This window comes from Debaryomyces hansenii (genome assembly GCF_000006445.2).
Source record: "Debaryomyces hansenii CBS767 chromosome G complete sequence".
Classification (NCBI taxonomy): domain Eukaryota; kingdom Fungi; phylum Ascomycota; class Pichiomycetes; order Serinales; family Debaryomycetaceae; genus Debaryomyces; species Debaryomyces hansenii.
In genome coordinates, this window is record NC_006049.2 from 1,844,463 (window position 1) to 1,871,954 (window position 27,492).

Here is a 27,492-nt window from a genome sequence, read left to right on the forward strand (position 1 = left end):
ATGTACATATATAAGATAACTCTTTAAAGAGATGGTGTAACATTACCAGAAAATTCACCTTCTCCTTCATGATACATATCTTCAAGATTCTTAGCTTGCGATTTCTTAGAATCCTGTAAGTTTTGTTTCTCTTCGCTGTCATCGTTCAAAGCAGCTGCAGACGAATCATCGTTGCCTAATAATAAGAACGCTACATCCTTCTTCTTATTACCAGATTCTTCCTTATTTGCTATTGCTGATTTTCCTTCCATAACAACTTGCTGAACTTGTTCTTTTTGTTTAGCTCTATCCCTCATTCTTTCTTCAATTGTACCTCTTGTCAATAATCTATAAACCGTAACTTGACGTGTCTGACCTAATCTATGAGCACGATCCATAGCCTGAGAATCTATTGTCGGATTCCAGTCTGAATCATAAAAGATAACAGTGTCAGCCGCAGTTAAGTTAATACCTAATCCACCAGCTCTGGTTGATAATAAGAACACGAAAATTTCCGGTTTTGTTTGCCAATCATGCACAAGATCACGACGATCATCCAACTTGGATGAACCATCCAATCTAATATACTTGTGTTGTCTATATGTTAAATATTCTTCCATTAAATCCATCATTTTAGTCATTTGGAAGTAAATTAAAACTCTATGATCATTCTGTCTTAAATCAACGAGTAGTTCATCCAACTTTGATAATTTACCTGACTCTGTAATAAACCTATTCATGGATGGCATTCTTATATTAGAGTAGTCAATGAACTTATTGATTGCATTCGGAAGCATATTTGATTTTGGATATTCAGTGATTGGAATGCTACTCTTAAGCAACTCTAATTCTCTATTGAACGGTAACGGCATTAAGCTTGACCTAATTTTAGGATCAAATAAGGAATCTTGAAGATCATGCACAAAGGATATATTATCACAAACAACAGCAACTGGAGGGGCTTTTACTAAAGGCTCTGCTGCTGGCTTCATGTTGTTAATAACCATATCCTCATATACTTTCTTTTTAATTGAATATAATTCTTTCAAATAAGTAGAGTTGCTTATCAAAGCATGATTGTTTTGCAACTCATTTATCAATAATAATTTGGAATTAGGAAGGAAGCTTTCATTATCTTCATCATATGTGTATTTCAATCTGTTAATCCTCTCATAGTTTATGTCTGAATATTCTCTATTGTTAATAGCTCTTTCAATTATATTTTGTTTCGATAAATTATTCATCTCTTGTGGCGATTGATCAACGAATCGTAACCAACTGAAGTTTTCCAATTCATCATTAGCAATGTTTGATGGGTGGTATATATTGAACATATTATTGATCTTCTTACGAGATCCAACATCATTATCAAAGGTTGGTTGCAAAATCTCTTCATAAACTATCCTTGGCATATTATACTTGATTAGATTTTCTGTACTATAAGACATTTCTAATTCATTTGTTTCTCTCAAAAACGAACTCGTTTCAGCAAACCTACCGAAAGCAAAACTGGATTTGACATCTGCTCTCTCGAATAAATCTGGATGATTGCAAACTTTTCTAAATTGCATGACTAAATTCATCAACGACTGTGCACTGTCGTCACTGCTATTATTTGCAGAATCTAATAAATCCATAATTGAAATTTGAGATGTTAACATTTGATAATACTTCTTCTGTCTATGAGTCAAGTCACAGAACACATCAATTTCAAGTTTGTCTCCTAATTCACTTTGGACATTCTTCTTTATACGCCTCAACATAAACGGTTTCAAGATGACATGTAATCTCCGTAATTGCTGCTCATTCAATTCTGTATTCGACTGCGCATGACTTTCAATATCCTTTGAAAACCAGTCACTGAATTCATCGTGAGAGTCAAATAATGATGGCATGATAAAATGTAATAATGCCCATAATTCTTGCATAGAATTCTGAATTGGAGTACCCGTTAACAACAACCTATTACGGCATGAAAAGGAAAGTAATGATTTCCATCTCGAGGACTGCGATGACTTAATAGCTTGTGCCTCGTCTAAAATCATGTATTGCCATTTCATCTTTTGAAAATATGCAGCATCCGCAACAACTAATTGATAAGACGTTACTAAAACATGAAATGGGGCGTCCTTTCCATACCTGAAATTCTTACGATCCCAGAATTTTCTTAACACCTTACGATCTTTGGCATTTCCCCAATATGGAATCACTTTAAACTCAGGGACAAACCTACTAATCTCTTGTTGCCAATTATGCAAAGTTGATGCTGGAGTAACGACCAAAAAAGGTCCCCATATATTATGAGTTTCCGCTAAATAGGCCAAAACAGAGATACTTTGAACAGTCTTACCTAAACCCATTTCATCTGCCAAAATACCATTGATACCTTGCTCGTATAAATTTGCCAACCAATTCAACCCTTTTACTTGGTATTCTTTTAAAGTACATTTCAATAAATCGGGTTGGGAAATATTTATATCTCCTAATAAAGTAGGATTTTGGAAATTCATTTCCTCACCATTAGTATCTGGATTTTTAAGAGGATCGTTATCAAAAGCTTGCGCTTTCGTTTTGGCTGCCTCCAATGCAATCTGCGCGTTAACAGCAGCAGCCTTGTTCAAAGATTCTTCATCCTCATTGTCAAAATCAATTGAATTGAAATCTTTACCTTCTCCATCTATATTTGAATACTTATCATAATGATGATTAGCAGATTTAAAGTTAGCATTTGGATCAGAATCAGTTCCTTCGAACTCATCGGTCTTAATTTTCTTACCAATAAAATGTGAGTATAACTCTGTTTGAGTAATAAGGAAATTTAATTTCCTCGATTGTCTCTTCGATTCCCTTTCTTCTTCTTCCTTCTTAGCCTTATCAAGTATTTCTTTTTCATGCTTCTTGCGCAATTCTCTCTCTATTCTTTCGTTTCTCTTCCAGAAATTGAACATTTCTCTCATTGCACGTCTGGCTTTCGTAGTTAAATCCTTTTGATTTCTATTATTCTTTAATTGCCATCTCTTAGCTTCTCTGGCTGCCAAAATAGAAGTCTTTTTAAGATTAATCATTTTAGCTTGAGTTGATTGTTGCATCAACCTACTTACCTTAGGACCATCCTTTCTAGATAAATCTTTCCAAATGGAAACAAATGTATTATCATACTGCTTGGTAATAATCTTCTGTTCTTTAGTTGTTACTTTTGATGCTGCATCTGCACTAGCCGAATCTTCCTCTGCTTGATCTTTCAAAGTTAATTTTAATTTAACTTTACCATTAGCCAGTTTTTCATCGTTTTGAGAAGCTCCAGAAACTGAACCTGCGCGAGTTTTTCTTTTCTTGCCAAGTTGGCTTTCCTCTGAAGTGTCATCAGTTGCCAGTGGTTTTCTCTTTGGCTTGGCCTTTGCTTTTTTAGCAGGAGTCGACTTTGTTGCGCCTTGTTTCGATTTGTTTCCTCCTTTCTTAGCTGCCGTATCGGCTTTACTGGCATTATCTACTTCTAACTCTAGTTCACGCTTTTTCATATCTCTGGTAGAACCCCATTTGAATTCTTTACCCACCGAATCCTTGCCATTCAAGATATTCGCCTTTGACGAAATATCCTCGGTAACTACTCTGTCAATATAATTTTCAGCGATTTCGCCTGAGTTCCTGATAAGAATATTCAAGTTTTCTTCTTCTTGATTTAACACTCTCATATTATTGCCCTTTATTAATACTTGATCTATCTTATTAATCGCATTTACCTTGTCTTCAAAATTCTCCAAATACCTTTGGGATATATGTTCCAGGTCATTGGAAATTATGCTATTGTAGTTCTTGCCAACATCTTCTTCGTCCGATTCTATACTCGAACGCGTTGGCCTGATTGGTTTCGGTATAATAGATTCAACAATATTAACATTAGACGAATCATCAGTACCTTTAGTATTGCCATTTGTGGCCGATCCATGATTTGCAATACCATTTCCCTCAACACTAGCATTTCCATTAGCATGGTCTTCTGCTTCGCCAGTGCCCATTTTTTTGCTATTTGCGTCTTGACTACCTCCTTTATCATTATTCCTTTGACTATCATCAAAGTTCCCGCCAACGTCCTGGGAAGCAGTATTACTATCGTTTGATAGCATAGAAGAAATATTCATACTAATTATGTATTCAATATCAAATTCACTTTCAATAAACAATTGATTGATGGTTTAACTTGTTGTCTAATTAGCTTCTTGAAGCTCAATAGCAATAAAATTTTTCCCGTCTTTTATTCATTTATTAAACGCTCATTATTATTTTAATATAGTGGCCGTTTGTTAAAATTTCACACCTGGTAAGATCTGAATACCAGTAATGTAATTTTTTACAATAAAAGATACATCTTACAGTGCCTATATGTCAGTCCCATGAATATACTACAGTAATGAGAGTGTTATTATTTGTGCTAGTATATCTTGATACAAATTCCTCCCCAAGTAGAGGGCCCATCCATCCAGTAATAATGCTTGGTGTTTGAAAACTTTTAAACCGCGTAAAAGCAAGTTAATTGATATATCCGGTTATTTACCGAGGGTAGCCTTTGTAAGTAATAGTGTTCTATATTGTAATATTCCGGTACTTTACCGGTTGAAGGTTTCCACCTCCCTCAACAAAAAGTATAGCACTACAGAATTAATACTATTATTCTTTCACGGTTAACAAACATTTTAGAAATTCATAGTTAATAGAACAAGATGGAACACCCAGCATTCACTTTATCAGGATTATGCGCCGTTGGAGGCATTATGGGATACGCCCGTAAAGGATCTTTACCATCATTAATTGCAGGTGGTACTATTTCTGTTTTATACGGAACTGCAGGATACTTGTTAAAGCAAAATGCTGACTACGGGTTAGAAATAGCTTTAGGTACCTCTACCACATTGTTGGTTGCTGGTTTGGGTAGAGCTATTCCTACTAAATTCAAGAAGCCGCTTCCATTAGTGTTGTTGGTCTTGGGTGGTTTATCCACCGGGTATTATACTAAAAAGTACAACGAATTTTACTAAGTAAATTTTACTAGGTAAAATATTCCGACGCTTATACCTAATTGATTTGTATATATGCCATTACGTATCCTAGAATATACCAATAATATGAATAATGAAAGCAAATTCCACGTTGCGAGCGAAACATGCTATCGTAAGCTTCTCGAATAAATAACTGACCCACTCTGTCTCACTACATCTGTCGGCCCGTCAATAATACTTATGACCTAGCATGTAATGAAGGCTGATCGCTAGATAAGCCAATTACCAAGGCAACTAATCGTCCTATCAAAACGCACTATTCGGCCATATTTCTCGGACTAATAGGGGAACTTTCAGTTTATGGAAATCCTCAATAGTGCTTTGTGTGAAGTATTCGGGTTAATATTGACTAAAACCCACACACCATGATCTTACGTAGTGCGACAGTTTTATCTACAAAGTTTATTTTTTTGCACATTTTATTCGACTAAATATAATAACATTATATATTTGTTTGCACGCCACCATACGGGCCCAATCATAAATCATAACAATATCGTAAAACACCTAACGGGTCTCTAAAGTATGGAATGAAAAGTTATCATTCCCGGACAAATGAGAAGCCATTGATTACTTAGGCAAGAAGTAAACGATTAACCGATGATAAACTTAATAATTCTAGTCATCTAGGTTCCAATCTTATCTGGGATCAACCCTCAAAGCTGGTTCTTAATAATTTGTGGTTTTGGTGTTTCTGCTCTCACTATAGAGATTGGAGAAACGTTTGGAATAACGAATGGTTCAGAAATGTCTGTAGATAATGTTAAAAAGTTTTGTTGGCTGTTCATTATGTCTTTGTTATTTGTGTTATGCGTTAGGGATAAGAAGAAAATAGAAAATTGTAGTTTGAAGACATATTTGCCAATATTTATACTAGAAGATTTGTAATTATGTGGAGTTTAACTGCCGATGATGACGGACTCGGAGTTTTTCCGAGCCTTTTCGCCGATAAGAAATCCCTCCGTTTAACCGAGGAGTCACTACTTTCCTTATGACGTTTTTTGCCCGAGACATAATCAGGGCTCGGGTATAAGGAATTTAGCCTTCGACATATGTATGAACACGACATTATCTGCATCTACAGTGGTGTATATAAATAATGAATTATATTGAAATATACATTACCTAAGTAAATTAAGCGGAAGCTTCAACTGGTTCTTCAGCAGTAGCCTTGTAAGACTTAACAGTTGGAGCTGGGATGATTTCGTCATCGTCCTTAGCTTCAGAAATCTTAACAGCATCTGGTAAGGATTTTGGACCGAACTTGTTGGTTGCTGGGTCCTTCATAATCTTGACCTTAATACCTAAGACACCTTGTCTCATTAAAACGTGTCTAATAGCAATATCAATGAAGTCCTTGGTTGGTTGACCGGAGTGAATCATGAAACCATCAGCGTATTTTTGGGACTTGGCTCTAGCAGCTCTTAACTTACCAGAAATGACAACTTCAACACCCTTGGCACCAGCACCCATAGCGAATCTTAAGACACCGTAAGCGGCTCTTCTCAATGGTAAACCGTTTAATAACTTGGACTTTAAGGCTTCGGCTTGGACAGCAGCAGATAAACCTCTTTCTTCGACTCTTTCAGCGTAGATAACAATACCTTCTTGGGAGATCTTGAATCTCTTACAGATTAAAGAGGTCAATTCGTGAATTCTTCTACCTTGTTCACCTAAAACACCTTGAGTGTTAGAAGCCTTAACGATAACTTCTAATTTGGTTGGGGTCTTTCTGACTTCGACACCGGCGTAACCTTGTTCAGCTAATTCTCTGGTAAAGAATTCGTTTAATTCGGCGTAGAAAACACCATCAGCCACTAACTTTCTCTTCTTGGATAAGATTGCGTTAACCATTTTGTATATTTATGATTTGTTGTATATAACAAGAAGAAGTTTAACTATAATTTTCACCTATATGTGAAAAATTTTTCGTCCTGGTGAACTGAAAAAAAATGTTCGGTACGATCCACGACCCCAAAATTCTGAATCAATCTTGTTTATGTAATCGTCTTGTTCGTGTTATGTAATAATTTTTTACCAGTAAATGCTGCACAAGTCAGTTGTAGTACTATACTTATGGTTAATGACTCTCTACCAATGAACGAAGTGCCTACATGATGTGAAGTTTCATAAATGCTACGTATTTAATTAAACAATTTTCTATGGAATCAATATTTTAATATACACAAATCAATGGTTGTCACCGACCCATTTTCTGGCGGACCTGAACAATCTGATCCAAGGACCATAACTACCCCATTCTTCTCCCTGTTCTGATGGGTACCATGAGTTACTTTCCTTTCTACAAACTCTTTCTGGGTGAGGCATCATGGCTAAAACTCTACCGTTTGGTGAGGAAATACCGGCAATACCTTCTGGAGAACCATTTGGATTGAAAGGGTAGTTTTTAGCTACATTACCGTAATTGTCAACGTACCTAACTGCAGTCAAACCGGAACCGACGAACTGTTGTTTCAGATTATCTGATTTGAACAATGCTCTACCCTCTCCGTGGGCAACGGCAATTGGTAATTTAGAACCCTTCATTCCATTCAAGAAAATGGAATTGCTTGAATCGTCAGTGACTTCAACCATGACAAATCTTGCCTCGTATTGTTCTGAATAGTTCTTTTCGAAAGTTGGCCAGTTTTCAGTGCCAGGAATCAATTCTGCAATTCTACCAAAGAATTGACACCCGTTACAGGCACCGAATGCAAAAGTATCCTCTCTATCTTGGAAAAATTTTCTAAATTCATTACGCGCTCTTTCATTGAATAAGACGGATTTAGCCCAACCGGCACCAGCACCTAAAACATCACCATATGAGAAACCACCACAGGCAGCTAAGCCAACAAAATCATCCAATGTAACTTTACCACTTAAGATATCTGACATATGAACATCAACAACATCAAAGCCAGCTTGTTGGAAACACCATGCCATTTCTTGTTGTGAGTTAACACCTTGTTCTCTTAAGATAGCAACCTTTGGTTTGGTAGTTAACTTGGAAACTCCCAAATCGTCAGAAACCTTATAGGTTAATTTATATGATAAACCAGGGTCGCTGTTATCTTTAATAGAATCGTATTCCTCTTGTGTTGTCTTTGGATTATCTCTTAATTTTTGAATATGATACGAAGTCTTTGCCCATAATTGTTGTAATTCACTACGAGACTTTTCGTAAACGACTTCATTATTGAATTTAATGTTGACATTTTGAACCTTGGATTCGAAATTAGGCTTACCAACAGTTGAAATGAAATCCTTTGAAAGACCATTCGTTTCAAATATCTTAACAAAATTTTCGTATTCACTTGATTTAATTTGGAAAACAGCCCCTAATTCTTCATTGAATAACTCAGTTAATAAGTCATCGCCGCTAATTTCCAAATCAATACCAGTTCTTCCAGCAAATCCCATTTCCAAAATAGTAGTAATTAAACCACCTTCTGATCTGTCGTGATATGCCAAAACATTAAACTGTTTATGTAAAACAACCAATGTTTGCAAGAACGATTTGAAGATTGAATTAGAGTGAACAGTTGGAGCTGAGTCACCAACCTCTTTGTAAACCTGGGCCAATGCAGAACCACCCAAAGACTTTTTAATATTAGCTGCTAAATCAACTAAAACTAAAGTTGTTTCTTCTCCAGTATTCTGTAACTGTGGAGTCCAAGTTTTAGAAGTGTTATCAACAGGCGCAAAGGCGGTAACAGTTAAGGCTAATGGTGCAGTAACTTCCTTATCATCCCATTTCATCTTCATAGACATAGAATCTTTACCAACTGGGATGGAAATACCTAAGTCTGGGCATAAATCTAAACCAATAGCCTTGACACCCTCGTACAATTTAGAACCTTCGCCATCATGGGATGCTGCGGACATCCAATTAGCAGATAATTTAACTCTGTCTAATGCTGGAATATCTGCTGCAAAAATATTCATTAATGATTCAGCAACACACATCTTAGCAGATGCAGCAGCAGAAATTAAAGCCAAGGTTGGCTTCTCACCCATAGATATAGCTTCACCTGTAGAAAGGACAGTCTCACCTAACGAAGTAGCAGTAACACCAACATCAGCTACAGGGATTTGCCATGGACCGACCATTTGATCACGATCGACCAAACCAGTGATAAATCTATCACCAATCGTAATTAAGAAGTTCTTTGAACCGACTGATGGCAATTGCAATACTCTTTCAATAGATTCTTCTAATTTCAAATCACTCGTTGGAAATGGTTTCAAATTTAATGGCTGAGTAACCGCCGTTCTTGACATCTTAGGTGGCTTACCGAATAACACTGACATATCTAAATCAATTGGAGTTGATTTTAATAAAGAATCAGTTAAAATTAATCTTTGTTCTTCGGTGGCCTCTCCTACAACTGCAAATGGAGCTCTTTCTCTTTCACAAATCTTACTGAACATGTCTAAGTTTTCTGGTGCAACTCCTAAGACGTATCTTTCTTGAGATTCATTACACCAAATTTCCATAGGAGACATACCTGGTTCTAATGATAAAATTGATCTTAATTCGAACTTAGCACCCAAACCATTATCGTGGACCAATTCTGGCAAAGCATTAGATAAACCACCAGCACCAACATCATGGATGGATTGAATTGGAGTACCCTTACTTCCTAAAGATACACAAGCGTCAATGACCTGTTGAGCTCTTCTTTGAATCTCAGGATTACCTCTTTGAACAGAAGCAAAGTCCAAGTCAGCAGAACCTTCACCCGATGAAATCGATGAAGCGGCACCACCACCTAAACCGATTAACATAGATTGACCACCGAGAACAATTATTTTAGCGCCTGGTGTAATCTTAGTGTCCTTTAATGCCAAGTCCGGTCTAATAGCACCCATACCACCAGCCAACATAATAGGCTTATGGAAACCTCTTATTTCATTTTCTCCCTTGTGATTTTCAACTTCAGTAGTCAAAGTTCTAAAGTAACCATTAATAGCTGGTCTACCAAATTCATTGTTGAATGCTGCTGAACCTATTGGAGCCTCAATCATAATATCTAAGGACGACGCAATGTGATTTGGTTTTCCGACGTCTCTTTCCCAAGGTTGTGGTAAGTCTGGAATATTTAAATCTGAGACCGAAAACCCGGATAAACCAGCCTTGGACTTTGAACCACGGCCAACAGCACCTTCATCTCTGATTTCACCACCAGAACCAGTTGCTGCACCAGCAAATGGAGATACGGCAGTAGGATGATTATGGGTTTCAACTTTGACTAATGTGTGAACCTTTTCCTTAATCGACTTCCATTGTTTCGTTTCAAAATCTGGAGTAAAGACATAACCCTCTGGGCCTTCAAACACGGCAGCATTGTCAGAATAAGCAGAAATGGTATATTGGGGATTCTTTGAATGGGTATTTCTGATCATTTTGAATAAGGATAATTCTTTCTTAGCACCATCAATTGTCCAGTCGGCATTGAAAATTTTGTGACGACAATGTTCAGAGTTGACCTGAGCAAACATAAATAATTCAACATCGGTTGGATTTCTACCAATTATCTGAGTAAACGCATTAGTAAGGTAATCAAGTTCACCCTTATCCAAGGCTAAACCCATATCTTTGTTGGCTTTAATCAAATTATCGGTGCTTGAAACCAAATCAATTTCAACTAATGGCTTTGGTGAGTGATGAGCGAATAAGTCATCGTACTTAGGGAAATGATCCCCTAAATACAAAACTTGAGTCATTCTATCGAAAACTGAAGTTAAAATCTCACCCGACGAGAGGAAATCTGATAATGGGAACCCTGCTTCAACCTTAATAAGTAAATTTAAACCACGTTCGATTCTTTCGACCTTATCTTTCAACCCACAAATGTTAGCAATATCGGTAGCCTTCGATGACCACGGCGAAATAGTGCCGGATCTTGGTAATATTCTAATGATATAAGTATCATTCTCCAAGTCAAACTTCTTTTGCGAGTCCACATCATCGCCGCTTATAGTAGAAATATCCACTAATTTTTGACTCAACTCACCCGAAAGATCAATCGGAGTATCATATTGCAACAAAACATCAACTAAATTTAATTGTTTGTCGCTTAATTTTTCCTTCAACGAAATATAATGAACATATGAAGAAACAACTTCCTTAACAACTGAAGGCTTATTCAATTTCTTTTCAATTTCTTGAACTAAATTGTTAACCCTAAAAGGAGATAAGGCTTTTGGACCTGGTAAAATGAGATATTTTTCGTTACTCATTTTAGTACGTTCAAAAGATCTGAATTACTACTTGACTAGATAGTACAATTGGCTGTAAATACCTTAACAACTATCAAACCACCGAGAATAAAATTTGGTACCCGCCAATGATTCATTTATATATTGTCGCATAATTAATTAATCGGAGTCACCTAAAAAAATTTTTGGATAGTCGTGCAGAACGATTTCCGCGATGCTCTTCTAGTAGAAGAGATGATCTTTAAAAGATATTAACAATATATAGACGCTAAGTATTAAGATAACATTCGTACAAATGGCTCAAGGTAATTTGAAATTAAAAGCTAGCGGACCTAAGAAAGTTGTCAAGAAACTGTTAACTCCTAAAAAGGCCACACCATTGATTATCAAGCCAAAGAAAGCACCTGCTAAGCAACATAAGAAATTAACAAAAGTCCAACAAGGGCATTTAATGAATTCGACAGAACAGTTGATTGCTGGTAGAGTAGGTCATTTAGAATTAATTAAGGGATCCAGAAGACAAAACGAAAGGGAAGAGAAAGCAAGGGCAAAGGCTGGAAAAAAATAGAGAATGTCAGTCAATCCCAAATTGCATGAAATATTATCCAATTTTCCTGAAAAATATGGAAAGGAGCACGAACAGAAGCGGCGTACGGTGAGGACAGATAAGAATGTTGAAGTTGCTAATGCACAAATGATCTCAGATACAAGATCGCGCTTACAGGAGCATATAGTACATAACTCTGAGTCTAATTCGACAGTAGTTGTTAGTAGCCTCCCGGAGTTGATAGCATTAGATCCTGATTTGGTTGCAGAGCAGGAGAAGAAGAAAAGGAAGCTAAGAAAATCATTGAATTAAATATTAAATTATAAAGTCTGTTTAGATATATACGAATGACAAAATACAAACAACGATATTAATCAATTTGGAACATCTCTTATCGATGCCTCTTGTGCTTCGATTTCCAAACCTTTTCTTTTTAAGTTCATTTCTTGTGTTCTTACAAACACAATTAATGCAAAACCGAAAATAGCGGTCAAAACAGTAAGCAATGCATTTATTGGGATAGGGTTCATGTTGAAATATTCGTGGGTTGCTTTGTCCATCACCTGTTGCAAGATGTTGCAAACACCTGAAAAACAAATGATTGCACCATAAACTGTTCCAAAGGTATCGAATCCGAATATTTTTGCACAGAAATCAGATACCGCTGTATAATAGAACGGTCTGTATACAACAAGCAATATAATACCAAGATATGTCGCTGGTAACCAAGATAATAAACCCATTACCCCAATAACTAATGAAATTCCTGTCAATATTTCTAATATTGATAATGTAGTTAAGTTATCTAATAATAATCCGATAAATGGTATCGATATTAAGCCTCCCAAAGGTAAGGCCAAATCAAAAAAGTGATTAATACTTATTGCAATATCCTCGTTGCCCTTATATAAATATAATTCCTGCGATCTAATAGTTGCAACAAAGTAATTAATTCTAAGCATTTGAATTGTAGTGAAAAATGTCATGAGAATGAACCAAGATGATTTTAATTGTTCAGCAATATTATAGCCATGTAAAATTCCAAAAACTCCACCTGAAGATTCAATTAATTTATCTTCAGCATCTTGCTCATAGACTGACTTGATTGAGTTTCTGGATACATAAGAAAATCTCAGAACCACTGAATCTCTCCTAGTAACTGACGCTCTGCGTATTAACAAGGATGTAGTTTCACCTATTGTTGGTTGAGGTGCATAGCTTTGTACTGATTGGTCTTCATCGTCATCTTCACGATCTTGAGGCTTAAGTAAATCACGGTCAATAGGTTTACCAGTTTCATCGATTGCGGTTTCACCTATTTTTGCCAAAGTACCTACAGTTTTGTAGGAGTCCTTTGGCATAATAGTTACTTGGCTGATAAAAATGAAAGCAGGAATAACCAAGTATGCTGTGAAGAATTGATTTAAGGTCAATTTATACATATTTGTATAAATTATTCTATAAATCAAAAACAATGCCAGTGATGTATCAAAGGCACCCGTCAATAGAGCTAATACTAAACCTGAATTTTTGGGGAAACTATTAGCTAGTTGAAAACAAGAAATAAATACAAAAGGACCCCCCAAAGCTAAAGTTGAGTATCCAATCAAGTAAGCATCAAACCACGGTACGTTTTCTGATAATTCTTTCCCGTATTTCAATATTAAGGATGCTAAGAATATCAAGAATGAGCCAATCATACCACACACCCGTGGGCCATATTCATCTAAAATGGACCCTACTGGTAATGCAGCGACATTTGTGACGACAGCAGCTAAAGTAAACATCAAATTTAATGACAAGTCCTGATCGACACAAGGTGATAAATCCTTACTTAAAGTATCAATGTTAACATACAGCACAAATTTCTGTGACAAATAATCAAATGCATCATTTCTAACACTTTCGACGTCACATCTTTCACTATAAACGCCTTCGCTAATTAGGATAGGCTTCAATGCAGCAAACCCGAATACTGGACCTGCTGCAACTAAACACCAAGCGATGGAACAACATATCTGAAGAACTCTTTTTGTTAATGAAGGAATTTGAACGGTTGGCATGTTAAAGATGTCCACGCCTATTCTATTCTTTGATGATATGTATCAGATTATATTCTGAATGGTTTCTAAAGAACTTCTGTATAATATCTAACTTATATAAAACCAATGTTAGAAGTAAAATTAATAAGAGACTTTCAGGATGATTTGCGCAATCCAATTTGAGATAACAGTTTAGCGATAAAGCAGGCTCTATTTCAAATTTTTATTTGTTTTTTATTCACGCTAAGTATATATACGTATATGTCATTAAAATGGAGAGATGTTCTGTTCTACTGTTCTGTATGACTTTTCAGACCTTGTAGCTTTCAAAAAAAGATGGTGGATGCAAATAGCAACCATATTGAGGACTATGAATCCCCCTAAAACAAGTAAAAACCTTATTGCTGGCTCATCAAGGGGCTTGGTTGCTTTGTTTTCCTTACTCGAGCTGGAGCTAGACGACTTGGAGTCCCTTTTACGAATCATTTCAGGTTTAGAGTTAAATTCCTCTCCTTCCTGCCTTATAAAATCAGGATATTCGTAATTCCCCACTGGATTCGTGTCAAAATGATGTGATTGTAATGAATTATTGGAGTTCTTGTTCTGAAAGACTGAAAATACACAGAATATCAAAACTGATACGACGAGAACACTGTTCACTATAATAGCTGTCTTTTTGGAAATGAGGCTTTTAGGTTGCACAACCTTCTTTTTTGGCACTTCCTGCTTTAGGTCTCTCTCGGCGCTACTTTCTACTGTTTCCGACATTTCACTTGAGCTGCAAGGTTGTGTAGTATTTTTATGCTTTTCTTCCCTAAGATTCAAAAAATGTTCTTTTCATCAAAGGCTATAAAGGCTAATTTTGGTAATTTTCTATTATTTACCTTTGTCCTGATAATGAAGGTTATATTATATATACTTGTGCTATCAGGATTCAATCCTGTTCACGATCCCTCGTACCAAAAGTCCGTGGTACCAGGCTGTTATTCTGGTCGGGTAACATCACATGGTTGAATTATTCTCGGAAATCGAAGGGATCACGTTTTGAAATCCCCGGATATCTTTAAGTACTGAAATTTTTCTTCATCTCATCCAAAAAGGACTATTCAACAACTGTCAATCCTGATATCTCTTACATTCATATATTAATATAACCCTATACAATGTCAGGCATTTTATTTGAAGACATGTTCAATGTCGATTCTGTTGATTCAGCAAGATACAACAAAGTTTCCCGTATAACAGGGCAATCTTCTACCTCACAAGACATCAAGATTACCTTGGACATAAATAGTGAATTATTCCCCGTCAGAGATAATGATTCATTAACCATTATGTTAGCATCATCTTTGGGTAATGAATCATCGATGTTGACTTCTAATGGATCGTGGAGACCACCAAAGAGCAATGATAGATCCCTCGCTGATGATTACGATTATGTTATGTACGGAACTGTTTACAAATTTGAAGAAAACTCAAACAATGATAAAATGTCGGTGTATATTTCATTCGGTGGATTATTAATGTGTTTAGAAGGTGGATACCGTTCTTTATCTAACTTGAAGCAAGAGAATGCCTACATTTTAATTCGTCATTTTAAGGATAATTGAGTTAATGTCATCATATACAAAGGCTGTACATTGTTAATTGGGTCATCAAATCATAATCTATCTCTACCTCTATTAATAAGAGTAATTTGTACTATATATACTTCATAAGATAAAATGATTAATTTACGTGTAGGTTATCTGAGCGCAAAATTAACGTGAGACTGAAGAAACCTAGCAGAGTGATGTATGAATGTTATTCTTAAATTCATTATACTATGGAAGATACAGAGAAACGTAAGTGTGTGAAAGGCTATCGGTTGAATCAATTTATACTAACCCAGTAGCCGATCCAATATTGGCACAGGTGCCATTAATTAAGAATCCGTCATATCAACCACCAAAACCCATAACATTGAATACAAACTATAATAAATTACTACCAACACTTACTAGTTCTGTAATACCCCCAAAGTTGAACTTAACAGAGTTCGATATACAGAGCTGGACTAAGGAGATTGAAGAAATGAAAACAAAAAGCTCGGAACTAACTACAAGTGAAGACATAAAAGGCTTCAAAGACTGGATAAAGCTGCAGCAATTAAGGATTGCACCTGGCTTTTCGTTCGAGGGCATCATGACTCCGAACAAAGCAGAAATTCAAGAGAAAAGTACTACTCAAGAAGCAGAAATTAATGAACTTGATAAAGTTTTCGGCAAAACTACAATATAAATAGCATACATTACTTATTAAATTTATGAACTCCTAGTGAATTTCCCATCCAAACCACCGTTTTGGTCTAACTTCCGTAGTATCTCTTTCCTTATCTCGCTGTTGAGATTTTCCTTACTATCGAATTTGGTAATCTTGTTTTTGTCGATATTTTTGGCTTTATGCTTTGATAATAATGTTTGCTTTTCTCGTACAGGAGTTGGCGATACTTCTTTTTGTTTTGTCTCCAACTTCTGGACTTCTGCTGTGTTAGAATTATCGTCCAAAGCCGTCTTCTTCTCTTTCATATCAGCCGTCTGTTCAGGATTAATTGTCTTGTTGCATGTAGACTCCGGTAACTGTGGTCCTACAATCTCATCATCACTTTCATCACTACTATCATTTTCAGTGTATTTCTTATTATTACTTTGTTTTCTTCTCTCTTCTAGTATTTCTTTAGGAATTGATGGACCGATCATTATATGTTTACGTGAGAATATCCACACATAATGGGATATTTTACATTCGAGTTTTTCATTTTCAGTCAGAATCATAAGTGCAGAAAATAAAATCTTCCTACACCAGTAAATATTGTTCAGCATTATATAATGCAAACTACAAAACTATTATATATGTTTCAATTAGCCACTTGTTTTGATCCTTTGAAACATTGCAACGGTTTTCTACAAAAGAATCGCCAACTAAATCTCAGGTTGCAAATTGAGTCCAGAATTCATTTATATAGATTATATTGCACGAAATAATATCTATCAAATATAAGACTGCAGTCATCGAATACGTCCAATAAAATAAGAACGAATCCTTGGGTTATATCTAGGAGAAATAAATCTAAAGAAGATGGAAAATACAAAAAAAATATGGCGTCACAGACAGGATTCGAACCTGCGCAGGTAAAACCCAACGCCTAAACTGCTAATAGCAGGGCGTCGCCTTAACCACTCGGCCACTGTAACTTATATTAGACAATATCAGAAAAGGATATATATAACATGTAAAATTATTAGAAAAACCAATACTATGAACTGAATGTTAAGTATAACCATATAAAGAGGATAATCACCTTGTAGACGATCTATATAGCGCTGTATGCTATTTGCTATATCGAACTTGTCGCAGCCGCGTTATCATATTAATATGGCCCACGCAGGGCTATCCAGCAAGTCATTTTCCTTTTAAATACATGGGCATACTGCTTTCGTTATATTGAAATAAGATAGATCATATCTATAAAGTAATAAAAATGTCAATATATACATATATGTATACATGGTTCCTATTCACATCTAATGCATTAAACAATATGTGGAGGTTCCACGTAAAATTTGTTGAAAATTAAATGGTTGGGCGCTCGTTAACCATTAAGGCGACCGTGTATTTATAAGTGTAAATATTCTTCTTTTCAATTGTCGACTATATATTATTAATTAATTCAACTAAGACTCTACAACATGTCTGCTACTGCTCCAAAGAAACATACTAAGACTCAGTCTACATATGTAAGTGAATACGATTTCGAAATCAAGTTCTGATAGAACTGGTCGCTAAATTGACATAATTGCGGTCTAACACCAATTTGAAAACTGATTGATTTAGCATCATAATACAAGTAGCCGATTACTAACACATCATAGGCCTTTGATAACACTGCAACTAACATTGCAGCTTCTCAAATGCGTAATGCATTGAACAACTTAGCTGATACTGTTCAGGATTCTGAAAAGCAATCTAGATTCGAAAATGAAATGGACAGCTTTTTCGCATTATTCAGAAGGTATTTAACCGATAAGGCTGCTGGTTCTACCTTAGATTGGGAGAAAGTTAAATCTCCATCCCCAGATGAAGTTGTTCAATACAAGTCATTGAGCGAAAATGGTGCTAATAATTTGGATAAATTGGCTGTTTTAAAGTTGAATGGTGGTTTAGGTACCTCAATGGGTTGTGTTGGTCCAAAGTCTGTTATTGAAGTAAGAGACGGTAACACATTTTTGGATTTATCTGTCAGACAAATTGAACACTTAAACAGAAAGTATGACGCCGATGTGCCATTATTATTGATGAATTCTTTCAACACTGATGCTGACACTGAAAAGATTATTAAGAAGTACCAAGGACATAGAATTAGAGTCAAAACTTTCAACCAATCAAGATTCCCAAGAATATTCAAGGATTCCTTATTACCAGTCCCACAATCATTCGATGATGACTTAGATTCTTGGTACCCTCCAGGTCATGGTGATTTGTTTGAATCATTAATTTCTTCTGGTGAATTAGACTCTTTATTAGAACAAGGAAGAGAGGTCTTATTCGTGTCTAACGGTGATAATTTGGGTGCAACTGTAGACTCCAAGATTTTAGATCATATGATTGATACTGGCGCTGAATACATTATGGAATTAACTGATAAAACTAGAGCTGATGTTAAGGGTGGTACTTTAATTAACTATGAGGGACAAGTTAGATTATTAGAAATTGCCCAAGTTGCCAAAGAACACGTTGAAGATTTTAAATCTATCAAAAAATTCAAGTATTTCAATACTAATAACTTGTGGATCAACTTAAGAGCCATCAAGAAATTGGTTGAGGCAGACGGCATTCAGGCTGAAATTATTCCAAACCAAAAAACTATTTCTAAGGGTTCATCGGACATCAACGTGTTACAATTAGAAACTGCTGTGGGTGCAGCTATTAAGCACTTCAACAAGGCACATGGTGTTGTTGTTCCAAGATCAAGATTCTTACCAGTCAAGACTTGTTCTGATTTGTTATTGGTTAAATCTGATTTATTCTTCTTAGAACATGGTGCTTTAAAATTAGATCCTGTAAGAGATGGATTCGCTAATCCATTGATTAAATTAGGATCTCACTTCAAAAAAGTCTCTGGATTCCAATCTAGAATTGGCCATATGCCAAGGATTTTAGAATTGGACCACTTGACTATCACTGGTAATGTTACGTTAGGTAAAAATGTTACTTTGAAGGGTACTGTCATTATTGTTTGTAACGATGGTGATAAGATTGATATTCCAAATGGTTCTATTTTAGAAAATGTTGTCGTTACTGGTAACTTGACTATTTTGGAACATTAGTGTCCTGGTTTTTACTTATATAGGTTGCTTCCTGTTTATAAACCCAATAGCTATTACATTTCATTGTGATAATTTTTTGTAATCTTTCATATCGTTGTTGCATTCAGTAGTTTTCGTTAGACTAATGCTTGGTTGTATAGGGATATTTTATTGTATTTCTCGAATTTACAAAATTTTGTTATTTTTGCAGCTAAACAAAAATACTTGAAAAATATAAATCAATTTACAATGCCTATAAAAACTAAATATATAAGAACCTATAGTATCCCCATTAATACAAAACCTTGATTATATAAACATAAAGCAGTACTTATCGAGGATCAAAGTCAATAATCAAAATCAATAAATAGCAGTGTTATTTGTCTGACAACGAATTTAAAATATCAAGATATAGAATAGTAATTGTCTGGTAAAAAAGTAATGTCTAGTCAACATAGCATGTTTTACTAATCTTTATTGCATCCACGAAGTTAATCAGTCAGGCTTATTTAGTGGTTTCATTATGTTTGGTGCCGAGTTTTTTGCACACCATTGTGTCGTCCTGGAGCAACGATACTTCATATAGGTTAATGTAGCCCTCTGTTCAATAAAGTAATTAACTGAAAAACCACTAACCGTGCGGAAAGAAATTAAAAACAAATCATTAATATACTCCTTACTTATCATTCGGAAAGAAATTAAAAACAAATCATTAATATACTCCCTACTTAAGCATACAGATTGAAATATATTCAATATATGTGTGCTTGTGGTTTCCAAATGCTACAAGCTTCGTTCCTCATGGCCCAATGGTCAAGGCGTCTGGCTACGATTTCGTATCCACTTCTCGGTTGGAACCAGAAGATTCCAGGTTCGACTCCTGGTGGGGAAGCTTAATTTTTTTTCCACCTGTCGCCTAGCCTATCCGAGATTAAAAGAGTTATTTAAAGGAAAGAAGTGAACAATTAGTCATGGATAATATATAATAACTAAAACTAGTTCCAATGCTCCCTCAACCCATAAATATCAAGAAGTGGATAGAAGAGAATAGTCATTTGTTGCAGCCACCTGTGAACAACTATTGTATCCATAAAGGTGGGTCTACAGTCATGCTTGTTGGAGGACCGAACGAAAGAACAGATTATCATATAAACCAAACCCCGGAATATTTTCATCAATTGAAAGGTCTGATGTGTTTAAAGGTTGTAGATGATGGCGAATTTAGAGATATTATTATCGGAGAGGATGATTCTTTCCTTTTACCACCAAATACGCCGCATAATCCTGTTAGATATGCTAATACCATTGGTTTAGTGGTCGAACAAGATAGACCATCCCACTGTGACGATAAATTACGCTGGTATTGTCTGGGTTGTAAGGAAATTAACCATGAGGCACAATTCCACTGTACAGATTTAGGAACTCAGGTTAAAGATGCCATCCTTCTGTATGAAAATAATATAGAAGCAAGAACTTGTAGCAAGTGTGGAACACTCAACTACTCGAAGCCTCAATGAAAGTCTCATGAAAATACAAATATATATGAGATAAATATAACTATAAGTGACTCTAAGTAAAATATATGAATTAAGACAATTTCTGCTTGTAGAAGTCTTCACCTTTATCAAAGATCCAGTCAATGGCAACTTCACATGGCTCATCGAATACGTATGGCAATAATGGAACTATACCTAAACCAATAGCAACGGGTCCATATGTCTTCAATGGCTTGATAGACGAGTTTTTAAACATGAGAGACGAATATCTAACTGCACTGTGGATTGTGAATGCGGGCAAACCCATAGAGGCAATAGTCTGGAAAAGACCTCTCTTCAACCCCGCTAATCTCCAGTCAGTGTCAACTAACCTACCTTCATGCGTATCATGGAATACACGGGCAGCAACTGGGTTGGCTTCAGGATATGGGTAATTCCATGGATACATGCCTTCAGTGTATTTGCCCTCTGATTTGGCCTTCACCTTCCAGGCAGCGTATGAAACATCACCTAAAATATATAACCACGATACACCATATCCCATTTTAACTAGATATGGATGGGCTACCGGACGAAAAGATTCACCTATATCTGACGTATATGCAACATAACGATGGGATGCAACTAAAATGGTACGGAATCTATTAGCGTAAGCTGCATATCTCAAATTGCTTTCCTCTTCGTAGGTATCACTTTTAAGTGATTCTTTCACTTGATTTACTTTCTCTGGGACCGAACTCATAGGACCTTGACTTAATTTCGTTTTAAAAAATTTGACAGCTAAATAAATAAATTACTTTGTCAACTATTTTATCGCACTCAGAATTAGGAGAATTCTGTAACTCCTTTTATACATATAGAAGATCATTATATATAAACAATGAAGTACACTATTGTTATAAGGTTTACTAGCACATCTTCATCTGTTCAGAATGTGAAAGACTTAAGTATCCCATTGTCAATTAATTTCGAAAGGGATGATGTTAATAAGCTAGTTAATGTAAACTGGTTGAAGGCAACTATCAGAGAGAAAGTAAATGTTTGTGAGAACAAGAGACTTAGGTTAATTTACAATGGAAGGGTACTAAATGAAGCGACGAATTTCCGGAAGGATATATTCGAGCCAAAACTTAGACAACTGAAACTACTTGGGGAGCAGACAGAGGAAAAGATATATGTCCACTGTGTTGTTGGAGAAGAGTTGACAGCGGAGCAATTGGCAGAGGAAAACCAGCTAGACAATAAGCCTCAACAAAGAACTACAGCTCCGGAGGTAATAGGATTCGATCGTCTATTGCAACAGGGATTTTCCCAGGAAGATATCAATGATTTGCGGAGGCAATTTGTTCTGATATATGGAACCAATTTACCGTCTAGAAGAACAGACCAGATTAACGATTTGGAGGAAGAGGAACATGCTCAAAGTACAATAAGACAATTAGAAGAGAGATGGATAGAATCAACGGTGAATACTGCCGAACCAGGAAATGCCAGTACTCCGGCTGCCCCCAGCGCTGAAGCTCCTTCCAACGCAGAACAACAAGCACCACCACATCCACTGTCAGACTTGGATGACGGGCATGGGAACGAAGATCTCCTTATTGGACTCTTGGTGGGGGTATTTTTGGGAGTTCTAAGCTTGATATTCATCGTTGGAGATGATACCATTTGCAATAAACGACAAAAGATGTCTATCATCGCTGGGGTTGTACTCAACTGCATGTTTGCAATAGTAAGAGGTTCATGGATTTGAGTCAATTGATCTACAATTAACCACTTGCCGGCATCTGCAGAAAACCGACAATGTGATTCTTAGAGACTTGCCATCCGAATTATTGTATTTCAATAATTCGGATCGCAACTACACGAGAATGTTTGACCTACCAGCCCTCAGTAATTCCAATATACATCGCGAAAGATAAATCTTCCTCGAAATACGTAACTCAAACTACTGAAAGGGCGTTAAGATGGTCGTTGCTCCAAACAACCAAAGGTTGAACGGATATTATTCTCGCCAGGAACTTGACGCTCGCCAACTCGTTGGGATATCTGAAAAAGACAAGCAACACGGTAATAGTTCTGGCTGCCGCACAAAGAAGAAAAGATAAATATTTTTTAAATGGTGGTATACGAAGCATTTTATAGTACAATTGGTGAGATGCGATTACCCGGATTTTATATCCAGGGCTGAACTAGATCGTTAGTTGTGTCGATTCCTCCGTTGCACAGCATATATCGCTACTATCCCTGTGTGCCACCAATAGGACACTGCAGACAGATATTAGCGACTGACTGCATGGCCTGGGTGGATCGCTGGTGCAATCTCGTTGAAATGTCGTTTTTCTGCAATGGAATGCCACTCCCGTTCGCTTCAAAACAGAAACTCAATGCGACTGGGACCCTTTGACCCTTTGACCCGTAACACAGTTGGTCCCCTCGTCGTTCTGTATGGTTCTACAAGTGAACTGAAGTTTCTAGTGGTATTTCAGTATTCTGTCCCGGCCTTACGTCCATATCACCGCCGGGTTACAGGATCCAGAGATGCTCGCTTTCTCTAGGTTAAATGAACCACTACACCTTCCTAACTACATAGATATCTACCTCTCTGGTATACATGTCTATATGTATCGTATTCACGCGTCGTATTCGCTTATCTTTGTAGCAGAGTAAGTAGAATCACCCAATAATGGGTTATCAAATTATCAGCACGTGAAATATCGGAACCTTGATTTCCCGGTGAAAAGTTATAGAGTGGGGTCTTCGTTAATCCATACTGAAAAGTTTGAAAGTATATAATTAGTTGTTCTCGGAGTTAAAAAGACTATTTGAATTGTAGATTTCCAAATTTGGGACTTAAAGGATTTGTATTTCAATAAAGAGGGTTTTCAAAGTTATATATCAAAAAATATTCGACAATAGATATCAGAAATAGAAAATGTCAGTCGAAACACCTAAACCGTTACCATTTATTTACCAATTTGCATCAGGTGCCATTGCTGGGGTTTCCGAGATCTTGGTGATGTACCCATTGGATGTTGTTAAAACTAGACAACAATTGGATTCGACAAACGCGTACAATGGGACTATCAGATGCTTAAAGAAGATTGTTAAGGAAGAAGGATTCTCGAGGTTGTACAAGGGTATTTCGGCGCCAATTTTGATGGAAGCACCAAAGAGAGCTACCAAATTTGCGGCTAATGACGAATGGGGGAAGTTCTACAGAGGGTTTTTTGGTGTTCCTACCATGACTCAGTCATTGGCAGTTTTGACAGGGGCTACAGCAGGTGCCACTGAGTCGTTTGTGGTTGTTCCATTCGAATTGGTCAAGATTAAGTTGCAAGATAGATCCTCCAAGTTCAACGGTATGGGTGAAGTTTTAAAGCATATTATTAAGACAGATGGTGTCTTTGGATTGTACAAGGGTTTAGAATCCACTTTGTGGAGACATGTTATGTGGAACGCCGGTTACTTTGGTTTGATTCATCAGGTCAGAACATTGATGCCAAAGCCTAAGACTTCTTCTGAAAAGACTCTTGTCGACTTGACTTGTGGTACCATTGGTGGTACTTTCGGTACTGTGATGAATACCCCATTCGATGTTGTTAAGTCCAGAATTCAAGCTGGTTCAACCAGATACAGATGGACTTTGCCATCCTTACTTACTGTAGCTAAGGAAGAAGGATTCACTGCATTGTACAAAGGTTTTATTCCAAAAGTTTTAAGATTAGGCCCAGGTGGTGGTATCTTGTTAGTCGTTTTCACGACTTGTATGGATTTCTTCAGAACAATGAAGGAAACTTAAGGTTATTCATCGTTTTTGACTCGTTTACTAATGCTGGAGGATAAGATATGGTTGCTGTTATTAATATGGTAAATTATTTACAAATAGATAGTGATAGTATATACTAGTAAACTTCAAGTGCTATGTTAATTATTTTCAACTTTTGTGAATCACTCATGACATCTGACGCGTTGATACACTTGAATGTATCTTTATATTTGTATACTACTTGAGAGTCGATATTTTCAGTAGCTGGGTGCTTCGCGTATTCTGATAATTCTTTGATTAGAACTGGAGAATCGTAGTCGAAGTCAATCAAGTCTATTTTAGATTTGTTTTCTTCGTTTTGTTTCGATTCTTCAGTTAAATGAAATTTACTATCCAAGAAGTCCATGCAATTTCGTAAATTAGGTAAATGATGTGCATTTTCCAAAGAAAAATCCTTCATCAAATTATCAACTAGTTGGTAGTTTAATAATATAATATAGAGTAACTCATAATTGATAGATTTTAAAATATGGCTCCCCGAACTCTGCACATCATTAGTCATCTGTATTATATTACAGAATTTTTCATTTAGCAAAAGATCAATTATTATCAAGATTTCTTCTACTAATGATTTCAATTTGTTGACATTCCCCAAATCGGTAATATGTTTTGTGGCCACTAGATCATGTTTCTTTATAAATAACAATAGATTTGTTAAAGACTTAAAGAATTCACCCCATGGATAACTATCAATGGCCAATGTTTCTGATTGTGTGTTATTGAACTCTTGTATGATTTGATAAATTATAGCATTGACTAATTTAAAATTGAATAAGTTAATTCTTTTCGTAAGGTTGAATCTAATAAATATTTGCAATGTGTCTAGAATATAAAACAAACTTGATTTAAATCCTTCTTTACCAATATTAGTTGGAACTATCGGCAATCTCTGATGACAAAGCTTCCATTTGAACTCATTTATTTGGTAGTTCTTAATGTTGTCAAGGACTAGATGCGGCTCCTCTCTATTATTAATCATTTTGTGATGCGATGTTAGTTCTAATAAAACTAGCAACGAAATTTGCGTATTTGCTTGTAATAGAATTGATTTGTGTTGATATTGGAACGTGTAAGATAATACACATAACCATATTTCATAAATTTCAACATATGCATTATCGCTCGGTGTAATATCTTCAATTCTATGTTCAAGTTTATGAACCTGATTTGTAAATTGCTCCAAAAAAGTAGGGTTCTTAATGTATGAAAATAGCATTAGTGACATGGGTAATAATTCATAAATGTCAATAATATAATCTTCATCATCACCTTTATTTTGGTTTAGTTGACTCAGTCTTCGTTTTTCAATTGATTGAAGTTCATCTATGAACGAGTATTTTTCAGAAGTTTCCGCTAGATTGAAAAATTGATAATTCGCTGACAAACTAGTAACAGTTGCACATGTATCGTAATTCAAGTAAAAGTTATCATTAAATCTATTGCCAGTAATCCAGTTCATGAAAGATCCACTTTTAATTTGATTCATCAATAAATCAGGCTTAAAATTATAGTAGAAATTGAAATCAATGGCGTAATGTGGCAAGAAGCGCAGATTAATTTCCTGATTGAAAGTAACTTCATTGAATTCTTTTAAGTCGCAAAAGTAATGTTCATAAATATTCAGCGATTCTTTATTCATGATGGTGATCTCACCTGAAAGCGAAGTGGTAGGGACTGGTAAATATCGCGATGGAACATTTACTAATGCTCCAATGAAGTTGTACAACTTCATTAGCGTTTCAGATGATAAAGCAATATCTGGAAGTTTGTATTGCGTTTCGTTTTCCAGTTCTGTTCCAACCAATTTTGGTGTTGTGATAATTAGCAATTTATCGAGTACTTTACAGAAGTCAACTTTGAAAAATGTGAAAAGAAGACTTTCTGTTATTGCTGATTCCATACTGGAATCTTTATGATATAATAATGACGCAAATATGCTTTTCAATGTGTCTGTTAAAAGAAAAATGATTTCTTTTACAATACCCAAATTTTTGTACTCAGGCAAGGCCGGGTTGTCTTCCACGTAAGCCATGGCATAATTTAGGTACCATGCGCATATCTTTAATAGTTTATGCAAGTGAGTTTCATCAAGACTGGAGGAAGAATTACTATTGGTCAACTGAAATAGCGTAGTTAAAAAATCAACATCTTGCAATACACCAAGACTATTCTTCGATTTACGTAATGTTTTGTTTGTTGCATTTATGTTCTTGAACCAGGCTGAGAGCGTCTTCAATATGTTACATATCACTTCAATCCTCAAACCTTCATCAATATGCTCAAAGGCATTTTTTCCCGAATTTAATGAAATAGGCTGACTATTGATTTTTGGAAGACTTGGCTTCTGATTAGACGAATCGCTTATATTACTTCCTCTTCTACTGCTGTTTTTTCCGTTTAGCGTAGTAATATCATCCCCCTCGCTGTACTCACTTAAGAAATGCAGATTCGAACTATTCAGTACTTTTCCGCTTAAAGACGTGATATCCTCACCACCTTGGTCAAACTCCGAATGCACCGATTCAGGACGAGGAGAAACACCACTCAAAATAGACTCAGAGTCCCTTTTCAAACCTAGCGAATCCTTGGTATCTGGGGGAATGACACTTTCGGTCTCTTCCTCTGGATAACACATGGCATCCGATAATAGTTTCACACCATGCAAAAACATCACTTGCAACACATTAACGTTATTGCCGGATATGTTAGAAGACCCCACCGTTTGACAATTAGCTTGCAACTGCGATAATAAAGCATTAGTATGGACAGGCACCGTGTAAAGTGCAATAAAGAATTTATCATCTTTGGCCAATTGTGTATTGAAAATTTGTGAATAGATACTGATTGATTGGCTGTAAATCATATTAGCTATTTCAATGGACACATCTAATATATATTATAGTTTCGATCAATATTTGCAATTTTTCAACGGTCTAGGTAGACAATTTTCGATAATAACAAGGCGTATTTTAGACTAC

At 36.0% G+C, this 27,492-nt stretch overlaps 19 protein-coding genes and 2 non-coding genes across 21 annotated transcripts; 10 read left to right on the forward strand and 11 right to left on the reverse strand. All coding sequences in view use genetic code 12, as the record gives it.

Annotated features, from left to right (window-relative positions):
• Positions 1-23: 23 nt before the first annotated feature.
• Positions 24-4,118, reverse strand: DEHA2G22682g (DEHA2G22682p; the record flags this gene model as incomplete). The annotated part of the gene is made up of 1 exon (XM_002770662.1): positions 24-4,118. One exon carries the CDS (start codon positions 4,116-4,118, stop codon positions 24-26), a length of 4,095 nt encoding a protein of 1,364 aa, XP_002770708.1.
• A 579-nt stretch (positions 4,119-4,697) lies between these two features.
• Positions 4,698-5,012, forward strand: DEHA2G22704g (DEHA2G22704p; the record flags this gene model as incomplete). Its single annotated transcript, XM_462534.1, has 1 exon — positions 4,698-5,012. One exon carries the CDS (start codon positions 4,698-4,700, stop codon positions 5,010-5,012), a length of 315 nt encoding a protein of 104 aa, XP_462534.1.
• Positions 5,013-5,689: 677 nt separating this feature from the next.
• DEHA2G22726g (DEHA2G22726p) lies at positions 5,690-5,821 on the reverse strand (the record flags this gene model as incomplete). The annotated part of the gene is made up of 1 exon (XM_462535.1): positions 5,690-5,821. The coding sequence occupies one exon, from the start codon at positions 5,819-5,821 to the stop codon at positions 5,690-5,692; it is 132 nt and encodes a 43-aa protein (XP_462535.1).
• An 80-nt stretch (positions 5,822-5,901) lies between these two features.
• Positions 5,902-6,111, reverse strand: DEHA2G22748g (DEHA2G22748p; the record flags this gene model as incomplete). The annotated part of the gene is made up of 1 exon (XM_462536.1): positions 5,902-6,111. One exon carries the CDS (start codon positions 6,109-6,111, stop codon positions 5,902-5,904), a length of 210 nt encoding a protein of 69 aa, XP_462536.1.
• A 56-nt stretch (positions 6,112-6,167) lies between these two features.
• Positions 6,168-6,887, reverse strand: DEHA2G22770g (40S ribosomal protein S3; the record flags this gene model as incomplete). The annotated part of the gene is made up of 1 exon (XM_462537.1): positions 6,168-6,887. The coding sequence occupies one exon, from the start codon at positions 6,885-6,887 to the stop codon at positions 6,168-6,170; it is 720 nt and encodes a 239-aa protein (XP_462537.1).
• A 336-nt stretch (positions 6,888-7,223) lies between these two features.
• Positions 7,224-11,276, reverse strand: DEHA2G22792g (DEHA2G22792p; the record flags this gene model as incomplete). Its single annotated transcript, XM_002770665.1, has 1 exon — positions 7,224-11,276. The coding sequence occupies one exon, from the start codon at positions 11,274-11,276 to the stop codon at positions 7,224-7,226; it is 4,053 nt and encodes a 1,350-aa protein (XP_002770711.1).
• A 274-nt stretch (positions 11,277-11,550) lies between these two features.
• Positions 11,551-11,823, forward strand: DEHA2G22814g (DEHA2G22814p; the record flags this gene model as incomplete). The annotated part of the gene is made up of 1 exon (XM_002777672.1): positions 11,551-11,823. One exon carries the CDS (start codon positions 11,551-11,553, stop codon positions 11,821-11,823), a length of 273 nt encoding a protein of 90 aa, XP_002777718.1.
• Positions 11,824-11,826: 3 nt separating this feature from the next.
• DEHA2G22836g (DEHA2G22836p) lies at positions 11,827-12,114 on the forward strand (the record flags this gene model as incomplete). The annotated part of the gene is made up of 1 exon (XM_462540.1): positions 11,827-12,114. One exon carries the CDS (start codon positions 11,827-11,829, stop codon positions 12,112-12,114), a length of 288 nt encoding a protein of 95 aa, XP_462540.1.
• Positions 12,115-12,176: 62 nt separating this feature from the next.
• DEHA2G22858g (DEHA2G22858p) lies at positions 12,177-13,865 on the reverse strand (the record flags this gene model as incomplete). Its single annotated transcript, XM_002777673.1, has 1 exon — positions 12,177-13,865. The coding sequence occupies one exon, from the start codon at positions 13,863-13,865 to the stop codon at positions 12,177-12,179; it is 1,689 nt and encodes a 562-aa protein (XP_002777719.1).
• A 246-nt stretch (positions 13,866-14,111) lies between these two features.
• Positions 14,112-14,612, reverse strand: DEHA2G22880g (DEHA2G22880p; the record flags this gene model as incomplete). The annotated part of the gene is made up of 1 exon (XM_462542.1): positions 14,112-14,612. One exon carries the CDS (start codon positions 14,610-14,612, stop codon positions 14,112-14,114), a length of 501 nt encoding a protein of 166 aa, XP_462542.1.
• Positions 14,613-15,007: 395 nt separating this feature from the next.
• DEHA2G22902g (DEHA2G22902p) lies at positions 15,008-15,454 on the forward strand (the record flags this gene model as incomplete). The annotated part of the gene is made up of 1 exon (XM_002777674.1): positions 15,008-15,454. The coding sequence occupies one exon, from the start codon at positions 15,008-15,010 to the stop codon at positions 15,452-15,454; it is 447 nt and encodes a 148-aa protein (XP_002777720.1).
• Positions 15,455-15,669: 215 nt separating this feature from the next.
• On the forward strand, positions 15,670-16,124 carry DEHA2G22924g (DEHA2G22924p; the record flags this gene model as incomplete). The annotated part of the gene is made up of 2 exons (XM_002777675.1): positions 15,670-15,688; positions 15,739-16,124. 2 exons carry the CDS (start codon positions 15,670-15,672, stop codon positions 16,122-16,124), a joined length of 405 nt encoding a protein of 134 aa, XP_002777721.1.
• Positions 16,125-16,147: 23 nt separating this feature from the next.
• DEHA2G22946g (DEHA2G22946p) lies at positions 16,148-16,582 on the reverse strand (the record flags this gene model as incomplete). Its single annotated transcript, XM_002777676.1, has 1 exon — positions 16,148-16,582. The coding sequence occupies one exon, from the start codon at positions 16,580-16,582 to the stop codon at positions 16,148-16,150; it is 435 nt and encodes a 144-aa protein (XP_002777722.1).
• A 403-nt stretch (positions 16,583-16,985) lies between these two features.
• On the reverse strand, positions 16,986-17,077 carry DEHA2G22968r. Its single transcript is given in 2 exon segments — positions 16,986-17,031; positions 17,040-17,077. It is a non-coding gene; the product is annotated as a tRNA-Ser (tRNA).
• A 495-nt stretch (positions 17,078-17,572) lies between these two features.
• On the forward strand, positions 17,573-19,210 carry DEHA2G22990g (DEHA2G22990p; the record flags this gene model as incomplete). The annotated part of the gene is made up of 2 exons (XM_002777677.1): positions 17,573-17,620; positions 17,756-19,210. 2 exons carry the CDS (start codon positions 17,573-17,575, stop codon positions 19,208-19,210), a joined length of 1,503 nt encoding a protein of 500 aa, XP_002777723.1.
• A 774-nt stretch (positions 19,211-19,984) lies between these two features.
• DEHA2G23012r lies at positions 19,985-20,081 on the forward strand. The gene is made up of 2 exons: positions 19,985-20,022; positions 20,045-20,081. It is a non-coding gene; the product is annotated as a tRNA-Arg (tRNA).
• A 112-nt stretch (positions 20,082-20,193) lies between these two features.
• On the forward strand, positions 20,194-20,706 carry DEHA2G23034g (DEHA2G23034p; the record flags this gene model as incomplete). The annotated part of the gene is made up of 1 exon (XM_002777678.1): positions 20,194-20,706. One exon carries the CDS (start codon positions 20,194-20,196, stop codon positions 20,704-20,706), a length of 513 nt encoding a protein of 170 aa, XP_002777724.1.
• Positions 20,707-20,776: 70 nt separating this feature from the next.
• On the reverse strand, positions 20,777-21,427 carry DEHA2G23056g (DEHA2G23056p; the record flags this gene model as incomplete). The annotated part of the gene is made up of 1 exon (XM_462545.2): positions 20,777-21,427. One exon carries the CDS (start codon positions 21,425-21,427, stop codon positions 20,777-20,779), a length of 651 nt encoding a protein of 216 aa, XP_462545.1.
• Positions 21,428-21,565: 138 nt separating this feature from the next.
• Positions 21,566-22,438, forward strand: DEHA2G23078g (DEHA2G23078p; the record flags this gene model as incomplete). The annotated part of the gene is made up of 1 exon (XM_002777679.1): positions 21,566-22,438. One exon carries the CDS (start codon positions 21,566-21,568, stop codon positions 22,436-22,438), a length of 873 nt encoding a protein of 290 aa, XP_002777725.1.
• Positions 22,439-23,620: 1,182 nt separating this feature from the next.
• On the forward strand, positions 23,621-24,487 carry DEHA2G23100g (DEHA2G23100p; the record flags this gene model as incomplete). The annotated part of the gene is made up of 1 exon (XM_002777680.1): positions 23,621-24,487. One exon carries the CDS (start codon positions 23,621-23,623, stop codon positions 24,485-24,487), a length of 867 nt encoding a protein of 288 aa, XP_002777726.1.
• Positions 24,488-24,590: 103 nt separating this feature from the next.
• DEHA2G23122g (DEHA2G23122p) lies at positions 24,591-27,377 on the reverse strand (the record flags this gene model as incomplete). Its single annotated transcript, XM_002777681.1, has 1 exon — positions 24,591-27,377. The coding sequence occupies one exon, from the start codon at positions 27,375-27,377 to the stop codon at positions 24,591-24,593; it is 2,787 nt and encodes a 928-aa protein (XP_002777727.1).
• Positions 27,378-27,492: the final 115 nt, after the last annotated feature.